Below are 27,030 nucleotides of genomic sequence, written 5' to 3'. Positions count from 1 at the left end.
ACCCGGCCAGGCGAGCTGGTCCCCGTCAGCAGCGGCTCCAGCGCCCTCTCAGCCGCCGGCCAGGTTAGGGTAGGCAGGCGCGCCGTCAGCCCCGACAGCCTCCCGCTCCTGCAGCATTCCTTTCGCACCGCGCGCCTACGGGCGGACAGTGCTGCGTCGTGGAGGTGCAGCGGCCGCATCAACATTCATCGAAAATACCAGGTCTTAATATATCACCATCGACAGAGGCTCTTTCCGGGAGGTTTGCCACGCTAGCCTTTCTCAGTATTTCCTACCGTGCTCGTGCCGCGCCGGCCGGCCCGCCGCAGCCGGGCTCAGGGGATGCCGACCCGGGCCGACGAGCGCCGTCGCGGATCAGGCGGTAGGCGCCGTATCGGCGAATGATTGCATTGCCTCGAAGGTCGGCCGCCGACGGCTCAGCTGACGACGGTCAGCTCAGAGCTCGACTCAGCTCAGCTCAGAGCTCGACTCAGCTCAGCTCAGAGCGGACACCTCCGGACGACCGGCGCCGGGCGGCCGGATCCGCCGGGCTGGGGTGCGCCGGCCTCCCCGTCAGATACACACAGCCCCTCAATGGAGTGAAACATGCGCTTTTGGTAGAAATTGAGTGCAGGGGCGTGTCCCTTCCATCCAAATCCTTAGCGCTTTATTTGTTATTCATCTCTGATGGTGACTGGTCTGCCTGATCTCGCACAGTCGTGGTCCTCCAGCGTCAGCGGCTCTCTGCTGGCCGCGGTCCTCCGATGTCAACAGTCCTCGGCTGGCCGCGGTCTTCCCATGTCAGCGGTCCTCGGCTGGCTGCAGCCCTCTGTCAGCGGCCCTCGGCTGGCCGCGGTCTTGCCATGTCAGCGGTCCTCGGCTGGCTGCAGCCCTCTGTCAGCGGTCCTCGGCTGGCTGCAGCCCTCTGTCAGCGGCCCTCGGCTGGCTGCGGTCCTTTGTCAGCGGCCCTCGGCCGGCCGCGGTCCTCCAGTGCCAGCAGTGCCCGGGTGGCCGAGCCGCGGCGGCGGCGGACACGCTCGCACCGGCCGCTCAGAGGTGCGCCGCCGGCCACCGACAGTGCCGAGGCCGCCCGCTCCATTCATTAGAGTCGGCTGGAATGCGCGCACGACAGCCGCCAGGCCTCGGCGACCGCGGCGCCCCCCGAACTGTGGCGCACCTGCACGGTCGCTCGCGCCGGCGACCAATTCCTTGCACGAGCCTCCTCGGAAACGGCCTGCCGGGCGGGATTTTTCGCAGCGCCACCGTTCAGGAATGCATACGATCGGCAGCGTGATCTCTGCACGAGTGTTGGCCGAAACCAGCCGTTGGTCGTTATACCATTAGCCGTCTGTGCGGCTGGTGCAGGGCGGTGTGTGTTTAGTGGGCTACCGTTGGCGTTCAGTGGCTGCGCGCCTGCGGGCGGGGTCAGGTGGACGGTGGCAGTGTGGGATTGGGCCGTGACGGACGACGTCCGCCCGTACGGTCCGCTACACGGCCGGGGGTCAGCGGTCGGCCGCGCGGGGCGGGCGCCGGCGGCCGGCCCCCCGCCGACACCGCTACCCTTTGTCTCGGCGTGCGGCCGCTCACCTCCTGAATATGTATCGGCGCGGCCCGAGACACGGGTCGTGCGGCACTCGCCTGGGATCGTCACGAGCTCGAGACCGGAGGCCGATGAGAGCCGGTGGCGGCGGCAGCGTGGACAACGACGGGTCTGGTGCGTCGTCCTGCGGCGCCGGCACCAAATTACGGGGCCAACTCGGGGGAAGTTGGTCCGACGCTTGACGGGGCCGCGGCTCGGTTCAACTTTGCGGGATCAGTCGGCAAGACGGATGTTCGCGTCAGTGTCGGCTCCGTCCGGCACCGCTGTGTATAAATCCCGCTCGACGTCGCCCAGCCCTGCCGCCATGCCCTCGTACATCGGGCGCTTGGCGGGAGGCGCGGGCGTCGTCTGTTTTTGCTGCCGGGGTCAGACGGACGGGAGCGGCCCGTGTCGCAACGTGGCTCCTGTTACTTCTGTTATGAAACGTCGCGTCCGATAGCGATCGCTGGCGGGATTGCACCTTCTCGTGGAGGCCGCGCGCCACCCAGCGCCGCACCCGCGTCCCGACCGCCGCGGCGTGGGAAGCGATTTCGCACTCTTAATTGCTCCACATTTGAGAGCACTTTCACTGGTCGTTAGCCGGAGGGCTGATTAGCCGTGGGAGCCGGCCGCGGCGGGCTAAAGGTGCCAACCGGTGGCAGCCCGCGGCCGTCACGCCGGGCCATCCTTCCGCCGCCAGGTTCGGCCATCGCTCGCCAGGCGGCGGGCCGGTCGCCGCGCTGGTCGGCTGCCGCAGCCCAGCCGGCTGATCAGTTGGTGCCGGTGGTACGTGGGCGCGGGGCGGGGAGTGCCGGTTGCGTGCGGACGTTCCATGCGTACTGTAGAGAGTGGATAATCGGTGAGTCCTCTGGCTGTCGCGGGTCTGTGATCGAGCAGCTCTTGGGCTCCAGAGTGGCCGGCTTATCACAAATCCAGAGCGGCGCGTGGTAGATGATAGCGCCGACGAAAATAAGAAGGCGACATCTTCATAAATCAAAGAATTTGCCGGCCCGCTGACAGGCGTGCCCTTTTTCGCTTATCGCGCCTGTTTGCAGCTGCGCCGATATCGTCTCCTCGCCCACGAGTGGCCTTTAATGTCTGGCCTTAGAGCTAACCAGTTCGCTTCGCCATTTCAGGTCGATACTCGGCGGACCGCGAGCAATGCTGGTCGATAAAAACCACCCGGGGCGGCGGCCCGCCCCGATGAACCTAACCAGCTACAATCAGCTGATGGCCCACGCCGAGCTGGGCCGACACGGGCCGGCCAGCGGCGGACAGAGAGAGGTACGTCCGGCCCGGTGAGGGCGTGCCTCAAGGGTGCCGTGTAGCCACCACGAGGACAGAGAGAGGTACGTTCAGACCAGTCAATGTGTGCTTCAATGGTGCTGTGTAGCCACTGCGAGGACAGAGAGAGGTACGTCCGGTCCGGTCAGGGCGTACCTCAAGGGTGCTGAGCGGCCCCCGCGAGGGGTGTGTCCTTTGACGCTGTGCTCTCCTCAGCCTGCTTTATGACTCACAGTATGGATTTCCTTTGAGGGGTAAATTCCAGTGCTTGGCTGCTGCCAGAGCTGTCTTATATTGGGATTATTCATCGAGTGCAAACCCGAAGGGAAAACCACGTCTCTTCCCCTTTTGAATCATGCTTTCAGTTGAATCTGGTACTGCCGTAAGCACATGGTTGACCAAATATTACAGTGCTGCAAGCTGCAGATGTCTAGGCTTTACAAGGATGTTTAATGAGGAGGGACGGTGACCACTTCTTCCGTTCGAGACGGAGGTAGGCTGGTGTGAGTGAATTCAAGTAATACGAAATTCAATGGAAACGTCCAGCTTGAAATTATTAAATGCATGTCCTATAGTGGTAAATCCAGCATGCACTGTCGTACCGAGTTTGGTCTGACTCTGACTTGTACTTGCACTGAGTGCATTACACTGCACTGACTGTGCATTCAAGTGCCATTCGTAGCTTTCGATGTTCTGTGCTGCACATATGAATCGTCAGCAACATTTTCTGTGGTTCAGACACACATTGTTAGGTCTTCCGAAAATTGGAGGTTTGTGCGACGGCCGAGGGCTTACCTTGCTTAGGTTGTTTCACATATTTCCTGTCATAATGAACAGGTGGTGTAATAATCCCCACATGGTGCCTGTGCTCATTGCATACACTAGCGAATGCCGTATCCCTCGCTTTCTAATAGTTTTTTCTTACCGCTCATTTGTTCAACCGTTTGCTTTCTTCCTGTCTCGCAGGTTGTAGTGGTTGAATACAGGTCTAACCGGTAGCATACCAGCTTAATTGGCCAACAGGGCTTTGAAAAGATCCTGGCGTGGTCCATTATCGCATTGCTAGCAGGATAGGCGTTAAAGCGTTGAGCAAACGGCTCCACACCCCAAGACGAGGCAAGGTCAGCAGTGCACCTGGCGAACCCATGCCATGCTCTGTTGGCTCAGGTCGAGATTAAAACGGTACGCCACTGGAATACAGAAAAGGGAGTGGGAGAGAGAGAGAGGGAGGAGAGAGAGAGAGAGAGAGAGAGAGAGAGAGAGAGAGAGAGAGAGAGAGGAGAGAGAGAGGAGAGAGAGAGAGAGAGAGAGAGAGAGAGAGAGAGAGAGAGAGAGAGAGAGAGGGAGACCACTTCACTCCATGCGGATTGTTGGGGAGCAGCCGCTTCTCAGCGCGCCAAGCGGCAACGCCCTCCCAATGTCAGGCATGAATGCCATCACTTTCGTCTTCCACGCCTGCGAGCGCTCCACACATTCCGAGCTCCCCTCCGCGGCCCATTAGCCACTTGAGCAGATCATCGCTCCGAAGCTGGGCAGGGCTGCTGGTGGCAGCTGTCCGTGGCCGCCGTCGGGCGCGCTCCCCCGACTGGCGGCACCCAGAGAGGTGAGGGGGCGTCCGTCAGCAAACAACTCCTCGTCTCCCGCCGGGAGAGGGCGGGGGCTTCACGCGGGGGTCAGCACGGGCTGGTCCGGTCATGGGCGCCCGTTTCGCCGCGTGCGCGGCCACCGCTCGAGCCGGCGGTGCTGACTCCGGCATTCGTATGCGCTCCGTGCCACCACGTGCGGCGTGCCATCCACGCCAGCTGCGGGCTCCGTGGAATGTCCTCAGCGGGTGCGGCGGTCGGCGAAAAAGTGCCGGCCACCGGGCTCACTTGACCGGCCGCCGATTCAAATTCAAACCGACCCTCGGTGGCCGACGCGTTCGACCCGGACCCGTGTTGTGTCAACGACGCGGCGGCGCGCCGGGTGCCGGGCTCAGGTGCGGCACGGCCGGGCGGGAGCGGCCAGGCTCTGGGCCGCGGTGACCGGACCCCGCCGGAGCAGCCTCAGACGATCGTCCGGGTCCTCCGGTGGCATAGCACGCCCTGTCACGTGGGCATGCGGCGAACCTGGCGCACCGCGCGCGTGTTCTGCCGCTCGTCCTCGTAATGAGCGGCTAAAGCGACGCGGCGCGCGCGGACCATGCTCGCGCCCGTCAGCGTGCGGCCTTGTCGCTGGAGACGTCGGCATGTGCCGTCTGAGGAGAGCCGGCGCCGGTGGCCGCCTGACCCCGCGGAGTCGGCGGCGACCTCGTCCCCTCTGCGGCCGATGTACGCCGGTGAAACAAGGCAGCCTCCGGTGGCGATGTTTTGAATCGTACCCGTAAAAGCCAGCGCCGCCCCTGTTCGATCGCCAACGTGCTTAGAATGCTGTTGGCCGATGGAGATGGCACAGCGCGGCTTACGTGCTCGGATGAGCAGGGCGATGCGCCCCACGGGGGCCTGAAGCAGCATGCTGGGTCAATGTGGAACGGCGTAACATAGGTAGCACATGTGCCCCAAGCAAGATTATCATATTCAGCGATCACCATTTTAGCTATCTGGTTGAGGTGTTGCAGAATAATGCATTACAATTATTGCTGGGGATCGGGTATACAGACTTGGAACTACTAAGCAGGCGTCGAATACCATAGCAATTGTTCAAGATAATTGTCCAGGTATGCATCATTTGGTTATATACGTGAATGCACAATGTGCCAGGTATGCACAGAACACAGCTTGGGCACCCGTGAGGTTACGAAACAACCCTAAAATGTGTCGGACACATCTGCTCCACGCGCTTTATGCCCAGCGGGGGGCGTTTGATAATCACGCCCCAGTTGGGCCATAGCGACGAAAACACGCCGATTAAACATGTTCCGATTTGGAAGATACGCACGTTACGTTCACGGCCGATGCGTTATTAAACGTCAGGTATCAGTCATATGCGGGGCCCCGGAGATAAAAGCGTGTGGAAAACTCCCATCACTTTCCAGGTGTGATCGCGTGTTTGTGATCTCATCTCCTGGCCGCGCCAGCGGGCGCCCGACTGTCGCCGTGAGTTAATGAACAGCCAGCCGTGGGCGAGGCTCCGACTGCGACAGCCCGCATCCGCTGACCCGGTCAGCACCCCGCTCTGCACTCCAGCACCCCGCTCACCGGGTGACCCGGCGTGGAAGCGGCGCCTCACCCCGTGACCCCGCCCCGCTGCGCCGACACGAGTTGACCCTGCGCGGTCGCGGCGGGCGGCGCCGCGTGTGGGACCGCGGCCACCCGTCACCGCCTCTGGTTCGTGCAGTGTTGTAACCCGACAAAGGGCGGGACGGGCCGGCGGCCGGCGCCATATTCTGGCGGCGCCAATCGGTTTGGCGCGGAAAGGTGGCGCGAAATCGGTGGTATTGCGACAGTCGAGTCACGGCTGACTGGGTTCTGTTTGTCTGCCTTCAGTGGGCCCTTCGAATGCGGCTGGCGTCGCGCACCCCGACTCAATCCCGCTCACTTCAAGCCGGCCGCCTCCGTTTCGACCCGTAAACAAGTGTCCCATTTGTCGAGCGCGACGTCCAATCATCAATAATTGTCGTCTGAAGGAGAGGGCCTGCTTCTATTCCTATCACGCCACGACTGCTCGTCCCTGCTCCGGCTGGACGAGAGGCGCGAGGCGCGAGGCGGCCGCTTCGGCTGGGGCCGTCGCTCGAGGAGGACACTTCCAGTGTGCCCGGAGTGCGCCAGAGAGCTGTCAGGTGCATGCAGGCGGTGCCGTCCGTTGGAAATGGCTTCCGGGCGGTGTCTCCTGACCGCGCGCGGCCGGCCGTGGCCCCTCTGGCCGGTACCACGACGGCGAGGTCGGTCGTGCGGCGGGCACTTCCTGCTGATCACACCCGCGGCGGTATGGGTTAGTGTGGCGCTGGGTCAATTGACGCCATCGGACGGCTGTTGCCGCTGCCGTGTCCGTGGTGTAATGAGGATGATTAGTTGGCCACAAACGGAGGCTTTGTACGCGGCTCACGTATTTCTTCGCAAGGACGGTAGGGTGAGTCTTGAGGAAGCCCAGTCGTGCTTTGCAGATGGGCCAGTTGAGTAATCACCACGGACACATCCTGTACTGGTTTCATTCTGTCCACGGACGAAAAAAATACACACTACGTGATGCTATCTTCTTCATTAAACCCGACATTCGGGTCGGTGCTGATAATTATCAAGCTCGTTATGCCAACAAAAATGACCGAACCGGGACGCGGTCGCAGGCCGGGAAGCCCACCGGTCGCCAGTTCCCCCGCTCGGTGCACATCTCCCCGGTGGGAGCGGCGCTCCTGTGCCGCCACTGCCCAGGGCCGCTGCACGACGCATCCTTTGCGTGCACATCTCTCGGGCAAAAGCGGCGCCGGCTTTGTTGAGGGCTCGCTGCACGACGCATCTTCTGCGTGCACAGCCGGCACGCCACCTGGAGAATGTGCGCTGATTTTCAATGCCGCGGTCTGCCCGTCCGTCAGCGGCCCGTCCTTGACTCTGCGCGCCCCGGCCGGCCCCGTCTGTTACCGGCCCCGTCCGCCGGCCGGGCGGGCCCGCAGACGCCGGCCGACCCGCGCCCTTCGGCCGACGCGGGGCGGCATGCAGAGCGTCACACAGCATCCGTCTGTTTCCGCGCGAGGCTCCACACGTGTGGCGTGGCTGGTGCCAAGTGATGCGTCACCACAACGTCCAACAATTGGATAGAGAGCGGTCAACAATTGGATAGAGACAATGAGGCAGGGGCAATGGAAATCCTCGTGAGCTGGGAAAGAGGCAATGGGCTGTTTTATTTGTTTTCAGTCAATTCCCATAGGCCAATGTTTAATTTCCAGAACGTTATGGCGTTCGCACCCCTCCCCCCCCCCCCCCCCCCTCCACACTCTCCCCCTGGTTCTCTCGGCCATCAAAGAGGTCGAAGAGCATGATGCTGTCGCTGGAATAGAGCAGTCTGCTGATACGATATTTGCTTGGCAGCGGTGAACGAGGGGGAGCGATGCGGGACGCATTATTTACGTCCTGTTTGCGTTGCAATGCATTTGTAACTCACGTTGTGCTACGATCGGTGGCAGTCGCAGATTGCGTTGCAACCCATTTACGAACTCGCAGCTCCGCCAAGATCAGCCATCGAAAGAAACTACCTGTGCAAATAATTCCCCACCTGCACGAAGTTGAGTGCGATTGCATCCAATGCACTTGTAGGAAGCAATAACTTAAAATGCATGCTTTTAAAGAATGGCGTTGCATCACATGCGGCACACGGGCTCCAACTGCCCAACTTTTGCCAGCGTGCTGTGCCCGTCTGGTGCGGCCGGGCCTGCCGCCGCCAGCGCGTGTTGACACGCGCCGGAGCCGCGCCGGAGGCTCCCTCCCAGCCCGCCGGCAGATTGGTTCCGCCAGACGGGCCCGGCAAGAAGCGCCGCCGCCACGGGCGGCGAACAAACACGTGCGTACCGGGATTTGTCCGCGTCTGATGTTTAGATTGGAACGACTCTGCGAAAAGCCATTAGGCACCTGTTCGTATTAAACGTATTTGGGCCATCGCTGGGGCTTATCGGCTGGGTTCGATGGGCAGAATTGCAAAAAAGGCAGGGGACTCATTATAAAACAGCACTGACCACTGATTATTGCTACCGGAACTACGTGGTGGCGCACGGTGTTTAGCGCCAATGCTAAGCAACGCATGCATAGGCAACAGCGGCGGTCGACAACGGTATCGACCGTAGGGCAGTCACGACAGCCCGCTTCATTTAATGCATTTATCCCGCCCTCCCGCGTCTCACGCATCGTCTGTTTTCAGTCGGCATTTCCCCAGCCAGAGTTATTGTTTGAGTGAATAACTGTGAATTCAAAGCGAAGCCAGCTTTTCAGTCCGTAATAACGGGTAAGAGTTTGTCTGCGACGCCGAACTCTGAATGTTTGTTATCGTGCCTTCATAACAGAATTGCTATGAGCCTATATTTCGCCGACTAGATCCACTGAAGTTGGACAGCTGTTGGCGTGTTCAACATACTAATGAAGGTAATGTAGTTACGTTGAACAGGGTAGTTTGTTGATCGACGTATCTAGTTCTCGGCGGACTCATATCCAGCTGTAACTAAATTGGCAGCTTTTGGGCAACAGGCGGATTACTCTGCTGCCGGTTGGGTGTGCGGCTGCGCACCCCTTTGATCATTTCAGCACGCGCAGAATGATCGCGTATTTGAGCACTTCATTGCAGCTTGGTTGATTTTCAAGCTTAACATGATGCCGATTTTCTTTCTGGCTTTTTCGGCCGAAAGTTCAGGTTGGCTGTTATCATAGCCTCTCGACCAGCATCCAACTGATTGTACTTCCTACCTTCCCGTGTCTCCGACAGTGTCGGTTAGGCGCAGCGTACCAGAACGAGAGCCTCGCCACCGCCACTGCATCCTGGCCAATTCCCACCCCGGCCACCGCGTCTCCTGCTCGAGGCGTTGATACCCCGGTCGGAAGCACGGTAACGCTCACCTATGGCCTGTTGCATGGGCTGGATGAGACTGGTGTTCTTTAGCCACGCTGTAATTTAGATGAACGGTCCGGTCCAAATGCAACAATCAGATAGCAATTGCTGCAGCTTGGACTGAGAATCCATGGACGCAAATCGGAGAGGAATACGCTGCCCTATGGCCCCCGCCGTCCTCCAGCCGCATTACAACCAGGCGATGTCGTCTCGCGCCGCAGAGGTCACCAGCCAATGCCGCACCGGGGATCCGCCTCAGTCGACGTGGGCCCCATCAAGGAGCCCGCGTGCCGCACTCCTGCATGAGCTGCAGATGCCGATCAGCGGCCGCCCCGGGCTGGATGCCGAGGCAGGTTCTGCCGCAGCTCACGCCCGCGGGCCGCCTCGGATGGTCGGGCCAGCGCCGATAGTCGTCGATCTATGGGCTGGAGGAATCCCGTCGGCATGCAGCGTATGAAGACGCCAATCACGAACCGTAAATTATAGGCCAATCAAGCAGCCCCATAGTTTATCCGCACATTGACTAGTACCGCAGAACTGCTCAGCTATGGTTTACCAACTGCGCCTGCGAGTCCCTGGGTGGGTGCTACTCGTGTGGCGTTTTCTCCGCGAGATGTGCCGTCGTGAGAAAGCGTTATAGCCTGTCAGACCGGCCTCCAGTTTGGGCTATCGTGCGTGTCCTTTCGTCTGACATAGCCGTGTCCCAGAGCCAGCTCCGTTTCTGGCCTGTCTGCTGCCCACGCCTTGGTATCGCTCAATCGCGGATGATGGTGTCAGCGATCAGCTCTGTCGTCAGCCTGTTGCTGTCACGCTGTCGATCGTGCCAAGCGTCAGCACATAAACCAACTGGCAGCGGCTCCACCAAACCACACAGCTGACCGCAGACGCGTCAAGCAATGTGGCTGACGGCGAAGGCGGTCTGCCGGCTCAGAACGGCCGTGCGATTGCCTCATCGGCCGCCGGGACGGCTCCGACGTCTCCTCATCTGGCAGCCGCCACGGCTGGCGGCGCCGGGGCGACCGAGCGTGGCTGCCGTCTGTCAGACTCCCGCCGCTCTCATCTGTCAGATCGCCACGGCCGTAAGCTGCGCGGCTCTGCCGTGCTCACGGGCGTCACGCCGACGACGGCTCGGGTTCCTGGCGTCGAGCCTCGCCGCGCTATCTCTGTTGCGCCGGCCGCGCGAGGTGACAGCTTCGCCCGAAGACAATACCGACCCAATCGGCGGATGCCACCTTTTGTTGGCGACTTTCTCGGACGGCGTTCGGCTCCCTCCAGCGCGGCGCTGGCTCGTTGCTGAGGGACGGGACGGGCGACCAGATCCCAGATAACACACTCATCAACCGCTGCGAGAATGCTCCCGAGATGGGACGAACTTGTGTTGAAGTGTTGACCACAGCGGCGTCCGCTCTCACCAGGGGGCTGGCTTCACCCCTGTGTGTGGTCGTGGCTCCTGTTCGCTGCCGGCTAAAAGCTGCGAACGATGCCGACTCGCCCGTGACTGTAGCGGCGATCGAATCTCGGTGTCGTGCAGAGGACCGGCGGCGGCGGTGCCACCCGGTTAGTGGGCCACCACCGAAGGCCACCGGTCGGCTCTGCATGGAGTCGAGTCCGGCTGCACCGGGGTCTCGGCACTTATCGCGATGTGTGCTGGTCACGCACTGGCAACGGCTGCTGCCACCCGGACCCATCCTCCGCGGTCAGGGCGGCCTGGTGGGTCGCAGTCGAGCTGCAGTGAAGGCTGTGGTGAATGGCTGGAATGGCTGAGTCGGTGCGTTGCCGGCCCGAGCTGACCCGGACAGGAAGGAAATGTTAGTCACTCGCTCTCCAAGGTGACTCATCGACCATTTAGCATGGCCTTCGATTCCACCAATATGGCAGTGCTACGGTCGACTGCCCTTTTACCGCGGCAAACAAACGTTAAACGCTCATATTTGCTTCCGAGTGGCCAAATGGTGAGTTTTCACCTTGCAGCGATGCAATGTGCTGGCGCTCTGACCAACTTGAATGAGAGGCTAAGGTGTGCCATTGATGCCGAGCCCTACGACTGTCTGATCGGCACTGGTCGGTATCCACTTATCCGGGCTGCCCACTCCACCGCGGAAGCACTCACAACATACACGTAACCCAGGGGCGTGAAATCGACTGGCGTGAAGGACTTAGCGACGGGCCGGACTTGACAGCTGTTCTGTGCTGTTGACAGCAGGGTGCTGTTCTGTGTTCCTGTTGCAATGGCTCTGTCGCGACAGCCGCAGTCTAAAGGCCGTTGGTCTGACCATGCTCTGTGATGGTGGCTGCCTGATATACCCGCCAAGCATCACAGGATGAGAGCTGGGCACACTAACGTATTTTATAGCATTGAGCTACTTATTTTTATTGGCGTAACTTGTATCTATGCGATAATATTGCCGTGCTGTACACAGTCACATATTTTTCACGATATCTGCTGTCAATAAGCTAAACGGGATTTTTGGTAGCCACCAGTTGAGCTACAGCGATTGAGTAATCTGGTTTCGCCAGTGTTTTAAGCTGAGCCTTACATGTTACCCTCTGCAGCTCCTGTTATCGTCATGGAGAAAGTGGACAGAACAACAAGCAGGAGTTCCATGCGTGTTATTCGTCTTAACGACATTAACAGTGTCCAGTTTCGCAGTCTTTTCATGCAATCGCACAGACTTGAGAGCAAATCCGACCGAATTGTGAGCAACCGCACTCCTTTTCCACAGGTCTCAGCCGTTAACAAGCCTAACAATGCTCCTGCCGCTTTACGCCAGGGGCCCTGCGGGAGTGAGATGTAATCAACGCCAGCAAACGTCCGCAATCCGAGTAAAGCACCTCCAAACTCGACGTCCCACGGCACAATCGCGGCATTCCTTAACTCCCTTCACAGTGGCAGTACGTGTGCCCCGCGTCGACGGCCCCTCACACGACCAAATAAGTCCTGAGCCGGTCCTCGAACTCGTGCCGTCGCCAGCAGATTATTGCGTTTTTCGTGGCCGGCGGACGGCGCCACGCCACCGCCGCCGCCGCCGGCGCCGCGCGCCTGCACCGTCCTGACGGTGACGTCTGCCGTCTGCAGATGTCGCCCGGCCGGGAGGGCGCCGCCGACGACGGCTGCACGCTCCGGAAGGCGGTGCTCTGGTACTGCAAGGACACGCTGCTCAGCCGCTGGAACTGGAAGGAGCGCTACTTCATCCTCACCGCCGACTACCTCTCCTGCTTCAAGAAGGCCAAGAGCCAGTATTCGGACATGGGGGCCTTCCTGTTCAAGGTACGGGCGCGGAGAACGCGGAGACTACTGCCAGGAGGGTATGCAGTATCTGGTCCTGGGAGTGGGGGAGAACGTGGAGACTACTCCCAGGAGGGTATGCAGTATCTGGTCCTGGGAGTGGGGGAGAACGCGGAGACTACTGCCAGGAGGGTATGCAGTCTTTGGTCCTGGGAGTGGGGGAGAACGCGCAGACTACTGCCAGGAGGGTATGCAGTATCTGGTCCTGGGAGTGGGGGAGAACGCGCAGACTACTCCCAGGAGGGTATGCAGTATCTGGTCCTGGGAGTGGGGGAGAACGCGGAGACTACTGCCAGGAGGGTATGCAGTATCTGGTCCTGGGAGTGGGGCACAGCTCATTTCTTCTGCTAAAAGATCCAGTTAGCGCGCTGCAAATGCACACAAATTATTGTTTGGCATGAAACAACGTCGTGAGTTCTCAGTCTCCTTATTTTTATGTGCTTACCTCGAATTCATGCCAATATTTATTCACATCCATATTCCGCATGCGAACATTTGAGAAGGGGGCGCGTTTCGCCGTTTCCATTGAACAGCCTCCTGGTGGCCACCTCCGGCGGGGAGCGGCGGCCGTGACACGCGGGGGCGGCACCACTCGTGGGACGGGTGCTCCCCGGTGGGAACGGCGCCGGCCTTTGTGCAGCCGTGGGTGCACCGTTCCACGGCGGCTGAGAACCGCGAAGCGCGCTCAGGGTTGTGCAAGATATTTGTGTAACCACGATGTCTGTTACCGTCGCCCGTGAGGGCTGTCATTTTCATCGCGATCATACGAATGCGCATGTGCTGTGCCGTTCTCACGCCTTCGTTTCGCATACGTTTGCTGCGATTGTGGTGAGCTAACTCGATAAGCTTTCATTTCGCTGTGTGAATCGTAGTCGTAGAACCCGGATCTAACGGCACTCGTAAAACGTGACGCGTGCCATTCGCTACAGCATATTTCTTTCATCATCAGGTGGTCATGCCTTGTAGACCGGAGTAAACCGTCTAGTACTACACTACGTCCTGCATAAATTGCTAGGCATTTGTCCCACGATATTTTATTGTAACGAAATAGCTGCGAGTTTGCAAATCCGGTTTCACATCGGCCTAATAACCCACACCAAAGCGCGGCCGAGTTACGATGCGGCCGATGTTCCTTAACTCCCTTTGAGTATATCCATATCGCCCACACGGTAACGTCACGTTGATGTCACGTTCGTACCCTTTCGACCCATTACCTGACCTGAATCACAGTTGTCTCGGATCTCTCTCTGAAGGCGGCCTGACCCGACCTGACCCGCAGCTGTCTCTGATCTCTATGAAGGTGGCCTGACCCGACCTGACCCGCAGCTGCCGCTGGCCTCTCTGACCGGTATTGAGTGGCAGAGAATGCGGGGCCAGGCGGCCGTGGCCATCTGCGACCCACGCGAGGGACGCATACTGATCAGAGCCACGCAAGACGTCTTGGACCAGTGGTACAAGGTGAGTCATGTTGCTCTGCTGTAATGTTGCCAATTTGCGACGTCGGCTATGACCTCCGACATTGACAGTGTCATTAGCTTGCACGTTTTGTGCCATTATCTGGCGACTGGCCCTTCATTCAGTGACCTAGATGAATGTAGTCTGGTATTAGCGTCAGATACATTTACGTCTGGGTATAATGGTCAGCCTTCGCACCTGGCTGTTGCGTAACGACGCAGAGAAAAATCCAAGCCCTGTACCGACTTTCAATAGAGCCACTTAGTCGGTAACGTTTGTGATTAGGTTAGCCGCAAAAAGATGCCGACATGACCAGAGTGTACATAGATGACCCAGCTGCAATTAGTCGTCCAATTCGCCATGGCGTCGCCGTCTAGCGAATTGTGGTTTTCTTGTGTATGTGCTGACTACGATTATGCAAAAACAATCAGATCTGGCAGCAGTTTTTGCAGAGCTTTTAAGAGCCGCTTATCAATTTATTGAGCTTGAGTGCTTGCGTGCCCTGAGTGGCATGTTCCGTCCGCGCTCGTAGAACCCCGCGGGACCTCGCAGCCCGAGCCTGATTTCCTTCCCGGAAGTTTCACTCTTACCCGTCTCGCGGCATCATACATTGACTTCTCATTTGCCACGGATGTAGGCTTTTCACTTTCTGTTGTCGTCGGGCAAGCCGGCCTCTCCAACACCGCCGCAGTGGCACGAGACGAAGGGCATTCGCGGCTTCACACGGTCGTGACCCGCCCGGGAGCCGGCCCGACGCGGGGTGGCGCCGCGTCGCCGTCTCTCGCCTCGGCCCTGGCTCCTGGACACTCATCACGCCCAGCAATGGACGCCCGCCGACAGCGTTGGCTAACGTAATTGGCGCGTTCGGCGTCGCGCCGCGGGTGTCATCACCGGCCATTTTATCAGCGGCGCCAGCTGCAAGCCCCTGTTTACCGCCGACCTCGTTTTATCGATGTTTTGTGCGCCGGGTCTGAGTAGGGGCCGATTCGCGGAGCGGCGGACTGTTTAGCGCCGGGTTGCGGCTGGCGACAAGCGCAGAACGCACTTCCTGGCTGCTGACGGTGTCCGTGGCGCTGTGTGTTCGGACTGCAAGCGGCCTGGCCTGGGTTTTGTCCGGGCTTAGCAGGCGGTGGAGCGGACCCGGCTCGCTGGACCCGGCACGTGGTCCGCAGGCCAGCTCCAGCCGCCGGGAATAGTCCAGCGCGGGTCACATGTTTCATTGCGTGCTGGCCCAGGGGATTGGGCGCTTGTCTTATTAGGCCAAATTGTTTCAGACTTGCTTCGTTTGCAGCGCTGCTGGCGGTCACATGTTTGCCTGGAGAGAGGTTTTGTTTCGAGGGATCTTTTGCACCTACTTGGATGTATTTCTGTGCCTAAGTGCCTGACCGGAGTTTCGCATTATTTCGCTCCCGAGCAGTGTGCGCTGGCTGCGGCGCTCACCTGCCAGCGCGGTCGAAGTCTCGTGAGAGCATCAGCTGCTGTCACCTGCAGTCCTCATTCCGTAGCTAGCTAGCTGAAGCCTTCGCTTGACTACCCGCGGCGCTACTCAGCTTGTTCTGCAGCTTGGGCATTCATATGAAATGTGATGCGCAGCCATTTGCCAAGCATCCTGGTAGTTCTATTTAACCTCCGAAGTTAGAAAGTTTTACCGCAACTTACATCAAAACTGTATGCCATGAATTTCACGAAATGGATCATTAGGAAGCAGAACGTCATAACTCAAGACGTGCCTCGACTTCACGCCGAGGCTGAGTGGCCTGCAGTTCTGCATAAGGGCCGACGTCGCTGCGGTGCGGTTATCCGCCAGTGCGGATGCGTCTGTCCCGTCCGCCGGCTCCTCATCACCCGGTCAGCCCCTCCAGTCGCGGACTTCCGTCCTTGTAAAGCCGGAGCAGCGGAGACGGCGCCTGTGGCACGCCAGGGCGACCGCGGCCACCGCCGTGTCCTGTGCGCTCCATGACTGCGGCTCAGCATCGGAAGTTATGGACGCCGGGCGGCCTTAACTATGCATTAGCCGGGCAGCCGGCCGGCTACTGGAATCGCCTCGCTTGCGATGGATCGGTGCTGTGTAGCGAATCAAAGCCGGCTAGGCTCGCCCCGAGCCGGGCGGAATCACTTCCGATGCCATTTAGCCGGGCGCTGGTTAATATTTACGGCCGCCGTGACGTCAGGGACGGTCATTGCGGCAGCGGCCGACGATGCGTCTGTCTCCGGAGAGGATGTGGGTGCGGCTGGGAGTGACTGCGGAGGCTGGGAGAGGCCGCACTGGGCTGGGACCGGCGGAGGGGCCGCAGGGGGCTGGCTCGGCGGGCGGTAGCGTCGCCGCCGCTGAGCTGGCGCTGGCCCTGATCAGCTCCTGGGCCAGCAGCGCCGGCGGACGCCACCGATCGGATGACGTCCGCTTCAGGTGGCAGACGGGCGCCTTTGTCAGCCTGTGACACTCGACACTGACCGACAGAGCTCGCTGCTGGACGGCGACAAGACGCATGGGTCCTCCTTATAAGCGGCGGTGACACGGCTGGCGGGCGGCGGCTGGCGCTCCCACGCTGCGGGGAATCGCCCTATTGCAGACGACCGGCGCGCGGGCGAGGCTGTCTTCGGCGCCGTTCCGGGCAGCGCCGGCCGCCGGCCGCCGCACAGTCCCGTTCATCGCTCCATTAGACATCCGGGTCGAGGCGCGGAGGTCGCCCCCTGCAACAGTGCCGTCGTCCCGGGTAGTGCGGCGTCGGTGCCGCGGCAGCGGCGGGCCGCGCGGCCCGGCGGCCTGCCGTTCCGGTTATGCGCCCGAGGCGTCCGCCATGTGACCTCCGTGACCCGCGACGGGGCCGAGCCACTGCTTGGACCCGTCCGTTGTCCGCTGCACTGGCAGTGCGCCGGCGGGACACGCAGCCCCGGTATGGATCCAGCCCCCAGTTCCGTCTCATGGGAAGTGCACAGTTCCGGCGCGACGACGCCGGCACAGTGGCGCCGCCAGCGCGTCGGCGGCCGCTCTAGGCCAGCTTGCCGCGGGGCGGTGTGATCGGGTCCGATCGGATCAGATCGGACCCGTTTCTGAGCGGCGCCGCGCCGCTCCGGCCGTCGATAGCATCGCCGCCGAGCCCGTTAGATAAAAAGGCGGCCCGGCATGCGGTGAGGGCGGACGGACCGGTCCCGTGCGCACCGCTCTGCCGCACCGCCTGTGCTGCTCCGCGTGCGCACAGCCCGCCCGAGGGTAGGCGACGATTGGACAACCTGGGTGCCAGCTGACGTCTGGGTCATTCTTCGGCGACGGTTGAGAAAAGTGCTGATGAGGGTTCCCCGCTAGGTGTTTGGTTCTAGCTGGCTGTAGAGTCCCCGGTGGCGTAGGTGACATTTTATCATCACCGTCGCAACTTTTGTACTCCTCTGTGCACTCCAATGAGGTCTAAAATACTGAGCCATTCCCGAAAAATTTTCGGTTTTTCCCACCGGACATGAAGATCGTTGTAACAGAAAGCCGATCAAAGACGACGCATTGTTAAGAAGTAGCATACCCTCTAAAGCATGGCGACAAAATTGGCTGACTAGCCCTTTGCACTGGCTGGGGACAGCGGTCTATGCTTGCAGAGAGGATTAGCCGTTTTTTCATGTCATTAGGGATGCCACAAAAATTAAATGCTGCTCATTGTCCAGGGTTTGCCACTCTGCGGCTGGAGTGTCCAGGAAGCCCCCTTCCTAGAGCGACTCCGCGTCCTCATGCCACACAGGCGACTAAGCGTCAGATGCTGACATGGAACGATGGTGATGTTTGTGGTGGTGCACCGCAGGGGCCACGGCTGACTGATCTACATGCTGGCTTATGAAGAGGCTGTTGTCTGACGATCAACGCGAGTGAACAGAACTTTGATAAAGTTGACCGCTGCCGAATCTGAAAAGGAATGTGCATGACTAGCGAGCAAGGACTGCCTGATCGGAAATCATAGACTCGCTGACTTGGACATACGCATCGCTCAGATCATGCTGCTTCTGGATGTGTGAGCCGTTTCCTTGACAATATCCTTCGTCCGGTAGCGTTGGGGGCTATGGAATTCAAATAGATATGCCGCGATCAGTCCACTTCTCCACCGTTGGTCATTAGCGGGATATGTTGGCCTTTGTTTGTTCCTGGAGTGATGCATCATTCAAACATTCCGAAGAAAGATTCGGTATTGGACTTCAACCAACAAATCTCGCACGAGATCTGGTTGCCTGGCTTGCGGCGCCGTTTCTTGTGTTCCGCCTTTGTTTGCTGACAAGCACCGCATTCTAATGCAAGGCTAAACTTTTTTGCGCGGAGGCTAAAAGCGACCCTGATGCCGTCCTCTGCAGAGGTCAAACTGTGTCAGCGGCCGCTCAACGCTTCTCCCGGTTGAGGGTCATGAGTCCCTCGGCGCGCTGAGGTCATCGCTCTGGAGCTGTCAGAGCGCTCGCCTGGTCCGATGACGCGTGCTTGTGATCGAATCTAAAGCCTTTGTGGTCAGTGGAGGAGTTGGATCCGCTAGATGGAGCCCCGACGCGGCTGCATCAAACATCTAGTTAACGAAAGGCCTTTGATCTCTCACTGGAATGTTTGCAGGAAAGCAAACTGTTGTTTTGTACCGTCATGCCATTGTTATTGAGAAAATCGTAATCATCCCGTAAAAGCAAAGGTGATGCGCAGTTTGTACCTCCGTCTGCGGCGTTTGCTGTCCTCTGCGCCACTGAGTCGCATCATGGCCAATCTAGCCTTCCCTGTGCTGTACCTGAACCGACTGTTCGTTGCATCCATGCTGTTCGTCATCTTTCCATAGTGCCTTCTTTGCTATACATCCCATTTTGCATATTTGCCATTATCCCTCCCTATACAAGGTCATTTGTCATGTTTTTTATGTTGTCTTTCTGTCGTCGTTTATCGATCAGCGGCTGGCCCTGCAGCACAACTGGTGGAGTGTTAGACGCTACAACCAAAGAGTGGCCGGCGTTTGGGTTCGCATCCAAGAAAACGCGCTTCTGTGGGCCGTTTTTGACAATCAGCTGGTAACTGAACAAGGAAACAGGGCTGAAACAGAGCCGGCCATGTCACGGCGTTGCGTAGCGGATTGAAATAGTTGCACTACGGCAGGCTGTTTTGTGAACTGGAAATTCTCCTTCCGGTTTTGGGGTTAGGGTTTTGCAACAAGCTGCGTTTAACAAAGACTATTGATCCAAGCCTATTCCTGCAAAACAGTGGGGCAAGTTTCTTTAAAAGAAGCCACGCCTAACTTGCGCTGTCAATGGCATAACTACCACACCCTTGTCCTCACCACCGCTCTGACACCAGCCGTCGGTGCCCTCCGCAGGCCCTGAAGCAGGCGGCACGAACATCACCCTGTCCTCGCCACTGTTCTGACACCAGCCGTCGCTGCCCTCTGCAGGCCCTGAAGCAGGCGGCACGAACATCACCCTGTCCTCGCCACTGTTCTGACACCAGCCGTCGCTGCCCTCTGCAGGCCCTGAATCAGGTGGCACGAACATAACCCTGTCCTCGCCACTGTTCTGACACCAGCCATCGCTGCCCTCTGCAGGTCCTGAATCAGGTGGCACGAACATAACCCTGTCCTCGCCCCTGTTCTGACACCAGCCGTCGCTGCCCTCTGCAGGCCCTGAAGCAGGCGGCACTGACATAGCCCTGTCCTCGCCACCGTTCTGACGCCAGCCGTCGCTGCCCTCTGCAGGCTCTGAAGCAGGCGTCCGAGAGCAGCCGCGAGCGGCGGCGCTACTTGCGTCTCTCTAGCACCAACCTGTCAACGCTGGGGCTGGCAGCGGTCGGCGGCGGCGCGCGGCCAGCACTCAGCGACTCCAGCCCGGCCATCGACCGGCTCTGCGAGCGGGTTGAGCGCGAGGTGTGGGGTGCCGGCGGCTCGGCCGGCCGCCTCATGCGCCGCCAGAAGAGCGAGCTCGACGCCGGTGTCGTGATGAGGCGTCAGCTGCACTACGCCAGCCAGAAGCGTCTCAACCGGCACTCGAGTGAGTGGCAGCACGAGACGGGGGGGGGGGGGGGGGGAGGCGGTCCGTCTCAGCCGAAGCTCCGACGGAGGGAGCGCTGCCTGGGAGACGCTGTGTCTATGACTCTTAGAGATGGGGCTTCGGCTTGGATATATGGAAGCGGCTGCCTCCGTCGTGGTGGTCCATAGTTGAGACAACAGCAAGTATGTGAGGTGATGTCATGTTTTCTTCCTTCAGATGTTTAACCTCCGCACTAGCAGGAAACCGTCGGGCCCTTTATCATGCTACATGCGATGCTGCTTAAAATGCAGTACATTAGGTTGAGCTGAGAAGATCGAAGGGTGCTAGCAAACTGGCGTGACCTCTGTTGCAGTGATGCCCGAGATTGACATCTACAGCCCCGGTCATCAAGTCTCCACTGACGTCATAAGTCGCAGCAACATCATTCGGAGACACAATGACTCTCTCGACTCAGCAGGTTGGTGCTCTCCTGGAGCATTTGTCGTCTTTGCATACAGGTGGCATCCACTCACGTCAGTGGCTCATCTGAGGCTTGTGTTCAGTTCCGTTCCAGCGGAAGGGATTCCGGTTTCACCGTGCAGTGCATGGGTGGCCTGCAGTACCGATTTCAAACAGCATAGCACAACTATGGGTCAACTCCCATTTCGGGTTCATGATGTGGGTTAATTATGGAATCGACCGTGATGGGGTTGATCCTGTTGACGTAAGGTTTTGAGAAAGGACGTGTTACGCACTCTCAAATACCCGCCAGACCATTTATTCTGATGGTAGGAGAGTGGTATATGGCCGTCACAGCTGATGCAAATTAAGAAATTGGCCTAACAAATAATTATGTCAGCTACGTCTCATTTTGTGGGTTTTTAAATAAAGATTTCAACGTGCAGGTCTACCAAGCCCATGTTTAGTTTCTAGCTTATCAGATTACCATTTTTCCACGCTCGACAGGTCATTCTCCTTCCACCACCCCCTCCAAGTCATCTGTCAGCAGCTCCGAGGGCTCCTCCGTGCAGCTGAGGGGTGGCCCAGGTGGCGCTAGCCTCTCCCGTGGCGCCGGTATAGATGGCAGCACCACCGGCCAGCGGACCAGCTCCGTACGCCGTCGGAGTCGGGGCCGCACGCCCACCGGCGTCCACGGAGACCAAATACGGCCGCAGAGCATGGTCTGCGACGGATCTGGCGACTCGACCGATGTGGTGATGCGCAAAAAGGGTGGGTGAAACGCCCTTGACGGCGTCGGTCTGTGCATGTATTCTTCACTGGCTGTAATGGTAGACCGGCACGCTACGCGGCGTACCGCCGGTGTTTGTGATTTTTCATAAGTTCTTTACATGTGGGCGGAACTAGTGCAACATCTTTGCTAGAAAATCGTTGCAGATAATCGCAATCGCGCGTGAGTTTTTGAGCCGGTGCTGTCAGCGGCAGTGTTCGTGTGCGTGTCTTCCAAGTGCGAGCTCCCTGACGGCCGGTATGCTCCTCCTCAGACCGCACCACGCAGCTACGTCAGGAATACCGCGTTCAGAACCGGCGCAGCTGTGACGTTACGCTCCTAAACCGACGCTCAGCCTACCTGGCCCAGTACGAACATTGAGCCGGCGGCGGCGAAGCGGCGACACTGCGCTTGACCCAGCTGGACGAGGATGAGGCGGACCTGACTCAACTCAACCTTACTCAACTGAACCCGGTTCATCAGAGCTTCCAGGGTTTCAGCGCGCTGCGAACTGAACGCCTGCTGCGGATGCCAGGCTCCGTCGCCATTGATTCGGCTGAAGACTCGGTGAGCCCAGACAGTGCCAGAGTGTGATAGCCCGTGTGGTGGCAGTTGTGCACAGGCCACCCGCCGCTGCAGGCATGGAAAGTTGGAGCAATGCTCCGCGGTTTGCGGGACGCTCATCTGAAAGGCTTTTAACCAGGTCACAACTCACCATGTCACCTGCCGACAGGTGCCAAACGCTGGTGGACAACGTGCAGATATCTAGATGTGTTTAGCATGGGGTAGCCAAGTCTTTGTGCAGGATCAAGCGCGAAAATGCGGATTTGTTGGCTCATTTCCTGGCTGTGCATGCGCCGGTATTCCAAACTTGTTTGTGTTTCACGATATCCCAGGCGCGTTTTCGGCTGGTGTAGTGAACTTTCAGCTGCTGGTGACCTTGGTCTTGACCTGTTCACCCTCTGTCCCTGTCTGTCCCTGCATGCTAAGGGTAGACCCAACCTTCCGAAAATTTGTTCAGGATAATCTCTTATTGTCCCGTGCATGGTGCGTGATTTGTGTCGTGTTTACGCATTTATTTAATGTTCGTTAACCTATGACACAATGTGATAAGTGTTCTGTGTTAACAATAAACCGCCAATGTCGGCCGGCGTTTCCTTGTTCAGCTAAAGCCGCCATCGACCGGCTACGGTGATTTGGTCTGAGGGGATTTGGAAATTACATACAGCGTTACACCTGCGATGAAGACTTACAATGTCTGCTACGCGAACCATGTTAGAAAATCTTAGTGTGACAAAAGAAATACAGTTATACTACCTATGTAAGGTGATTGAATGCATAACATTCGTCACCTGATGAAGGATTTTCGGGATTAGTCGCTACCTTCATTGTGTGGCTGTCCACATGTTACAGTACGCATGACAGGTAACACCTCCACTCGGTGCGTGAAGCGATCAAAGCACACAAGCGGGTGTTTGTTGCCATTAGATGTGACCGGGTGTTTGTTGCCGGGTGTTTGTTGTCATTAGATGTGACCGGCAGATGAAACAAACATCGATTAAAATCCTTCCCTAGGGCTCAGAGTCGTAGATCAACCCGTAGGCGCACAGGGCCGCGGAACGAGAAAGCTACGGGCACAGCCCTTGTCCCATCGCTGGCAAAGCTGCTGCACATCAGCGGCCGCCGACGGCCAATAATAAAGCGGTTCCAGCTGGGCCATTCTTTTCATGGGTTCAAAACGTCCACCACATGGCCCAGCATGCACGGAGGTCAGCACACCGGGGAGGAGATTCAGAAGTCACGACCTGTAGTCGCTCAGGGCAGTGGGGGGGGGGGGGGGGGGGGGCGCTTGTACACACGGAACAACACCCCTTCCAGCAGGCGATGCCGCTGCTGCTGTCGAAGCCAAACCCGCACTCCGAAAGGCGCGTTGCGCCTTTGTAGACGCAGGCCCGTAGCCATGTTTCGTGTCACCTCTGCGATGGCCTTGTCACCATGGCGGGCAGACTGGGTGTGTAACTCAAGGCCAGTCCTGAGCCGACGTTTGTCGACAGCTTGCCTCTGAGGCCTCTGAGGCCTCTGAGGCAGTCTGAGGCAGGCAGCTTGCCTCTGAGACGGTCTGAAAAACTGTCCGGGTGGTCTCTGCGGGTCACCTACTTAGCTCATCAGCAGCAGCGCTCTGAACACAGCGCCGAAGCATAATGTCAACTTAAAACCAAGGACCTTCAGCCACCTGACCGGCGTTCCAGATGGGCTTGGAAATTTCACAAGACATGAGCAAATATTATGATCATTCCGAACCTGTCACCGGCCGCAGGCCATCGCAGTCAAGGGTAAACAGCGTGGGTCTAACGCGACTCGAACCCACCCTTCCACGGGTGGGTGGGTCGGAAGGCCATACATTAGAGACCATACGACCTGGCCATTGCTTTGACAGCACGATCGTTCTGAACGGAGGTCCGTGCTTTGTGGCCGTGTGACGTGTCGTTTTAAGCCTTATAAATATGGTTACGATGTCGTTGCGATGCCTAATAGTTCGTCAGGGCATAGTTTGTCAACATGTTTGCACAAAATGTCTGCTGTACTGCACTTCAGTTCAACAGATCCCGCCCCTCAAGGGCATCGCCAGTCAGCCGCAAGCCCCAAACACCGAGGCTGTCTGATATGAGGACCTCAGGTACGGCCACTGTGCTATTCTGCCGCAACTCATAACGAGAAGTGGCCTTGGGCTCCCGTGCGTAGCTCCTGCCGGTTAATTCGGTAATCACGCCTGCACTCTGTAATGCGAGGCCGCGGTTCGCGCCAGCCGAGGCGCCGCAGGCCCAGGGAGCGGTCCAAGTCGGGGAACTCGAGCAGTGCCACGGTTTCCAGCCTGAACGACCCGGTCCGACGACAGACCGCCACACGCAACAGGGTCGTAGGTTTGCAGCCAATGGTCTCAGCTGCATATAGTTTTCAGCGACATGAAGCGCACTTTGAAGGATTGTGGATGTTACGTGCACATTTAAGCCCTTCCCTGATTGGCCGTTTTTCATGACGCGGACTGGTAAGGGGGGAGGTTAAGGCGACCCCGTGGCGTTTCCAACGTGATAAAGATAGAGTTTAATGACTTCAGTAGATTGGGCTCAAAACGATCTCGCGATCGGTACCAGTTTTTACGTTGTTAAGTCAAAAATTGGTCCCATTATGGCAGATCAAAGGTCGAAACTCCCAGCAAACCGCACTTTTTAGCTTCAGATCATACCTACGAGGTCATGCCTTGTGACAGCACAAAGCTTAACTAGGCGCGTTCCTGTTTAGCTCCGAGTACAGCTGTGTATATTTGTACGCGTTTTGAGCATACATTTATGACATGTGGCTCCATTCTACGTCATCGTCGGTTGCCGCCCGCCGCCGGCGCCGGCCGTAGATTACGTGCTGTGTTCATAAAAAATTTTCGCCTCTCATAAATCAGAAAAACTAGCATCATGACACTGCTGTCAAAACACGCGCAATGGTTGTCCCATAGGCTACTGAAAAGTTGAGCGCCATTGCACAACGTGTCGGAGAAGCATTTTCCAAAAACCTTAGGGAGTTGCAAGTCCCCCCCCCCCCCCCTATTTCATCCGGGCCGTTTGATCAGATGTGGTTTCAACAAAAATCGCACCGTGAAAAATAGGTTGTCCTATTTCAATAAGATGTGAACTGTAAAGCTGGCCGGCTGCAAGAAGGCTGTACAGCACGGTATGGCTTTGGTACCAGACCTCGGTGACCAGGGACCGCAGCGACATGAGGACAACGCCATCTGCCTGAGAATGGAAATCATACTGGCAAAGACACTGGCCAGTGTGCAGAGCTGGTCATATGGGTTTCATGTAGCACAACCATGCAAACTCTGCATTTGTCGCGGTTGTGTGTTTCAAGGACTTATACTTGGTATAAACAAAACACCCTGGTCCTTTTGTTTTTCATCGATACGAGCATTTTGTGACAGAAATGACTGACCTTCAATATCACAATACACCTGCTGAATTGTGTGATGTATTGCAATGATTGCTCGATATTTCCATTTAAACAGTATCTCCTGGTCCAATGGAGGTCGCTTTTGTCAGCAAAGGAATCATGCCGAAAATTCATGTCAGATCTCGGCAACAAGAGCAGATGTTAACGTGAAGCCGACCGTACGGCGTGGGCGTATGTACCGCGTACAAACCGCTAGACGCATGGCTGCGCTGGGAGTCAACCCCAGAAAGCAAGCGATAGTCACCTCTAATCGAAACTAGTCTTCAACACACCACACTATCACTTAAAGCGAGAGAGGCATCTGCCCTCTTTTTCACATTGAATTGCACCATCGGCCTCATCTCAGTAAGCTCTGTTTATGCCCGGGCGAGCTCCATGAATCAGCCATGAGTGAACTCTGTGCCCCAGACTCATGTGCTCCGGGCGGGAGGGGCTCCTGCGTCCGGGCGCCGACACATAGCCCAGAGAGGCATATCTGTGCACGGTATGTCGTAAGTCTCGGTAGCGAATGGCACCCAAGTGTTGCCTCACCACTCTCCACCTTCCTTCATCCTATGGCCCTCTTATGGTCGATGCTGATTCAACGGCCTTAATCGCCACCAAACCAAATACAAAACGTAAGAGATGTCAACTAGGTAGGTCATATCACCCAAACAGGCGTGTGGTGAAGAAGCTGGGACGGAGCTCCGCCGAAAGTGTGCGAGTTTTTAGTGCAGTGGTTCGGCCGCACTCATAGAAACGTAAATCACTTGAATTTATATATTTATTTGATCGATTTATTTGTCGATTGTCATGTCTGGCAGGCCACCATGTTGAGCCATCCCAGTACATCGAAGCTCGGTGATTTCAGCAATGAGCTCATGATACCGAAAACCATGAACTTTCTTACTTATCTTTCTTTCCTTTCTTTTTAAGCATAACAAGAGTAACTTCGCACTTATCAGACCATCTGTATGTGTTCGCTAAGAGCCAGCCCAATCACCTTCGGTTTTGTTTCGGCTACTCGGTACAGGGATCTCACGACGACGTGGGTGCTGCGAGCTGGGTCGTGGGTGCTGCGAGCTGGAACGTGGATGCTGAGAGCTGGGTCGTGGGTGCTGGGAGCTGGGTCGTGGGTGCTGGGAGCTGAGACGTGGGTGATGAGAGCTGGGTCGTGGGTGCTGGGAGCTGAGACGCGGGTGATGAGAGCTGGGACGTGGATGCTGGGAGCTTGGTCGAGGGGTCGTGTGTGGTTGTGATTTTGCAGGTCCTAGAGTTCCGTGGTGAAGACAGCGGGGAAAAAATGCATTACAGCACAAACTAATCATGTTATGGCATGATCATCTACGAAACCAATCGTTATTTGAAGACGTCAATGATACTTTTTCACCCGTCATGCAGGGTGCCGATAGTGTAGTGGTTAACGCGTTTGCGCTAATATCTGCACATCTGAGAAACCAGAGGTACGGGGTCCGATTTCCCGCGATGCCCGCCGTTCCTGCCAGGGTGAGAGACAGGCAACGCCATATAGCCTCAGCAGCTGGTTGTGTCTTAAAGCCCCAATGTCCCCCCCCCCCCCTTATCCGTCATGCCATATTCTGTCTGGAAATGTGCCACTTGCACTTGATTTTGGCTGCGCAGTCGTCACCTGACCTGACCTGAACTCGTGTCTGGGTGTGCCATACAACTTATTGGATGCTTTAACCGAGATGCGATCGAGACATGCAACCAATTAAGATAGATGTAGATGGGTTCGAGAGTTCTTGTTAACCT

The 27,030-nt window shown here is 57.8% G+C and overlaps 1 protein-coding gene across 1 annotated transcript; it reads left to right on the top strand.

Annotated features, from left to right (window-relative positions):
• Window positions 1–2,335: 2,335 nt before the first annotated feature.
• On the top strand, window positions 2,336–22,422 carry LOC119103984 (uncharacterized). The gene is made up of 8 exons (XM_037227697.1): window positions 2,336–2,417; window positions 2,695–2,842; window positions 12,423–12,614; window positions 13,959–14,090; window positions 19,778–20,069; window positions 20,422–20,526; window positions 21,015–21,278; window positions 21,551–22,422. The coding sequence occupies exons 2-8, from the start codon at window positions 2,720–2,722 to the stop codon at window positions 21,655–21,657; spliced, it is 1,215 nt and encodes a 404-aa protein (XP_037083592.1). The 5' UTR covers window positions 2,336–2,417; window positions 2,695–2,719; the 3' UTR covers window positions 21,658–22,422.
• Window positions 22,423–27,030: the final 4,608 nt, after the last annotated feature.

This window comes from Pollicipes pollicipes, unplaced genomic scaffold (genome assembly GCF_011947565.3).
Source record: "Pollicipes pollicipes isolate AB1234 unplaced genomic scaffold, Ppol_2.1 Scaffold_5724;HRSCAF=6776_pilon_pilon_pilon, whole genome shotgun sequence".
Taxonomy (NCBI): domain Eukaryota; kingdom Metazoa; phylum Arthropoda; class Thecostraca; order Pollicipedomorpha; family Pollicipedidae; genus Pollicipes; species Pollicipes pollicipes.
This window is presented reverse-complemented; position numbering and strand designations above follow the sequence as displayed.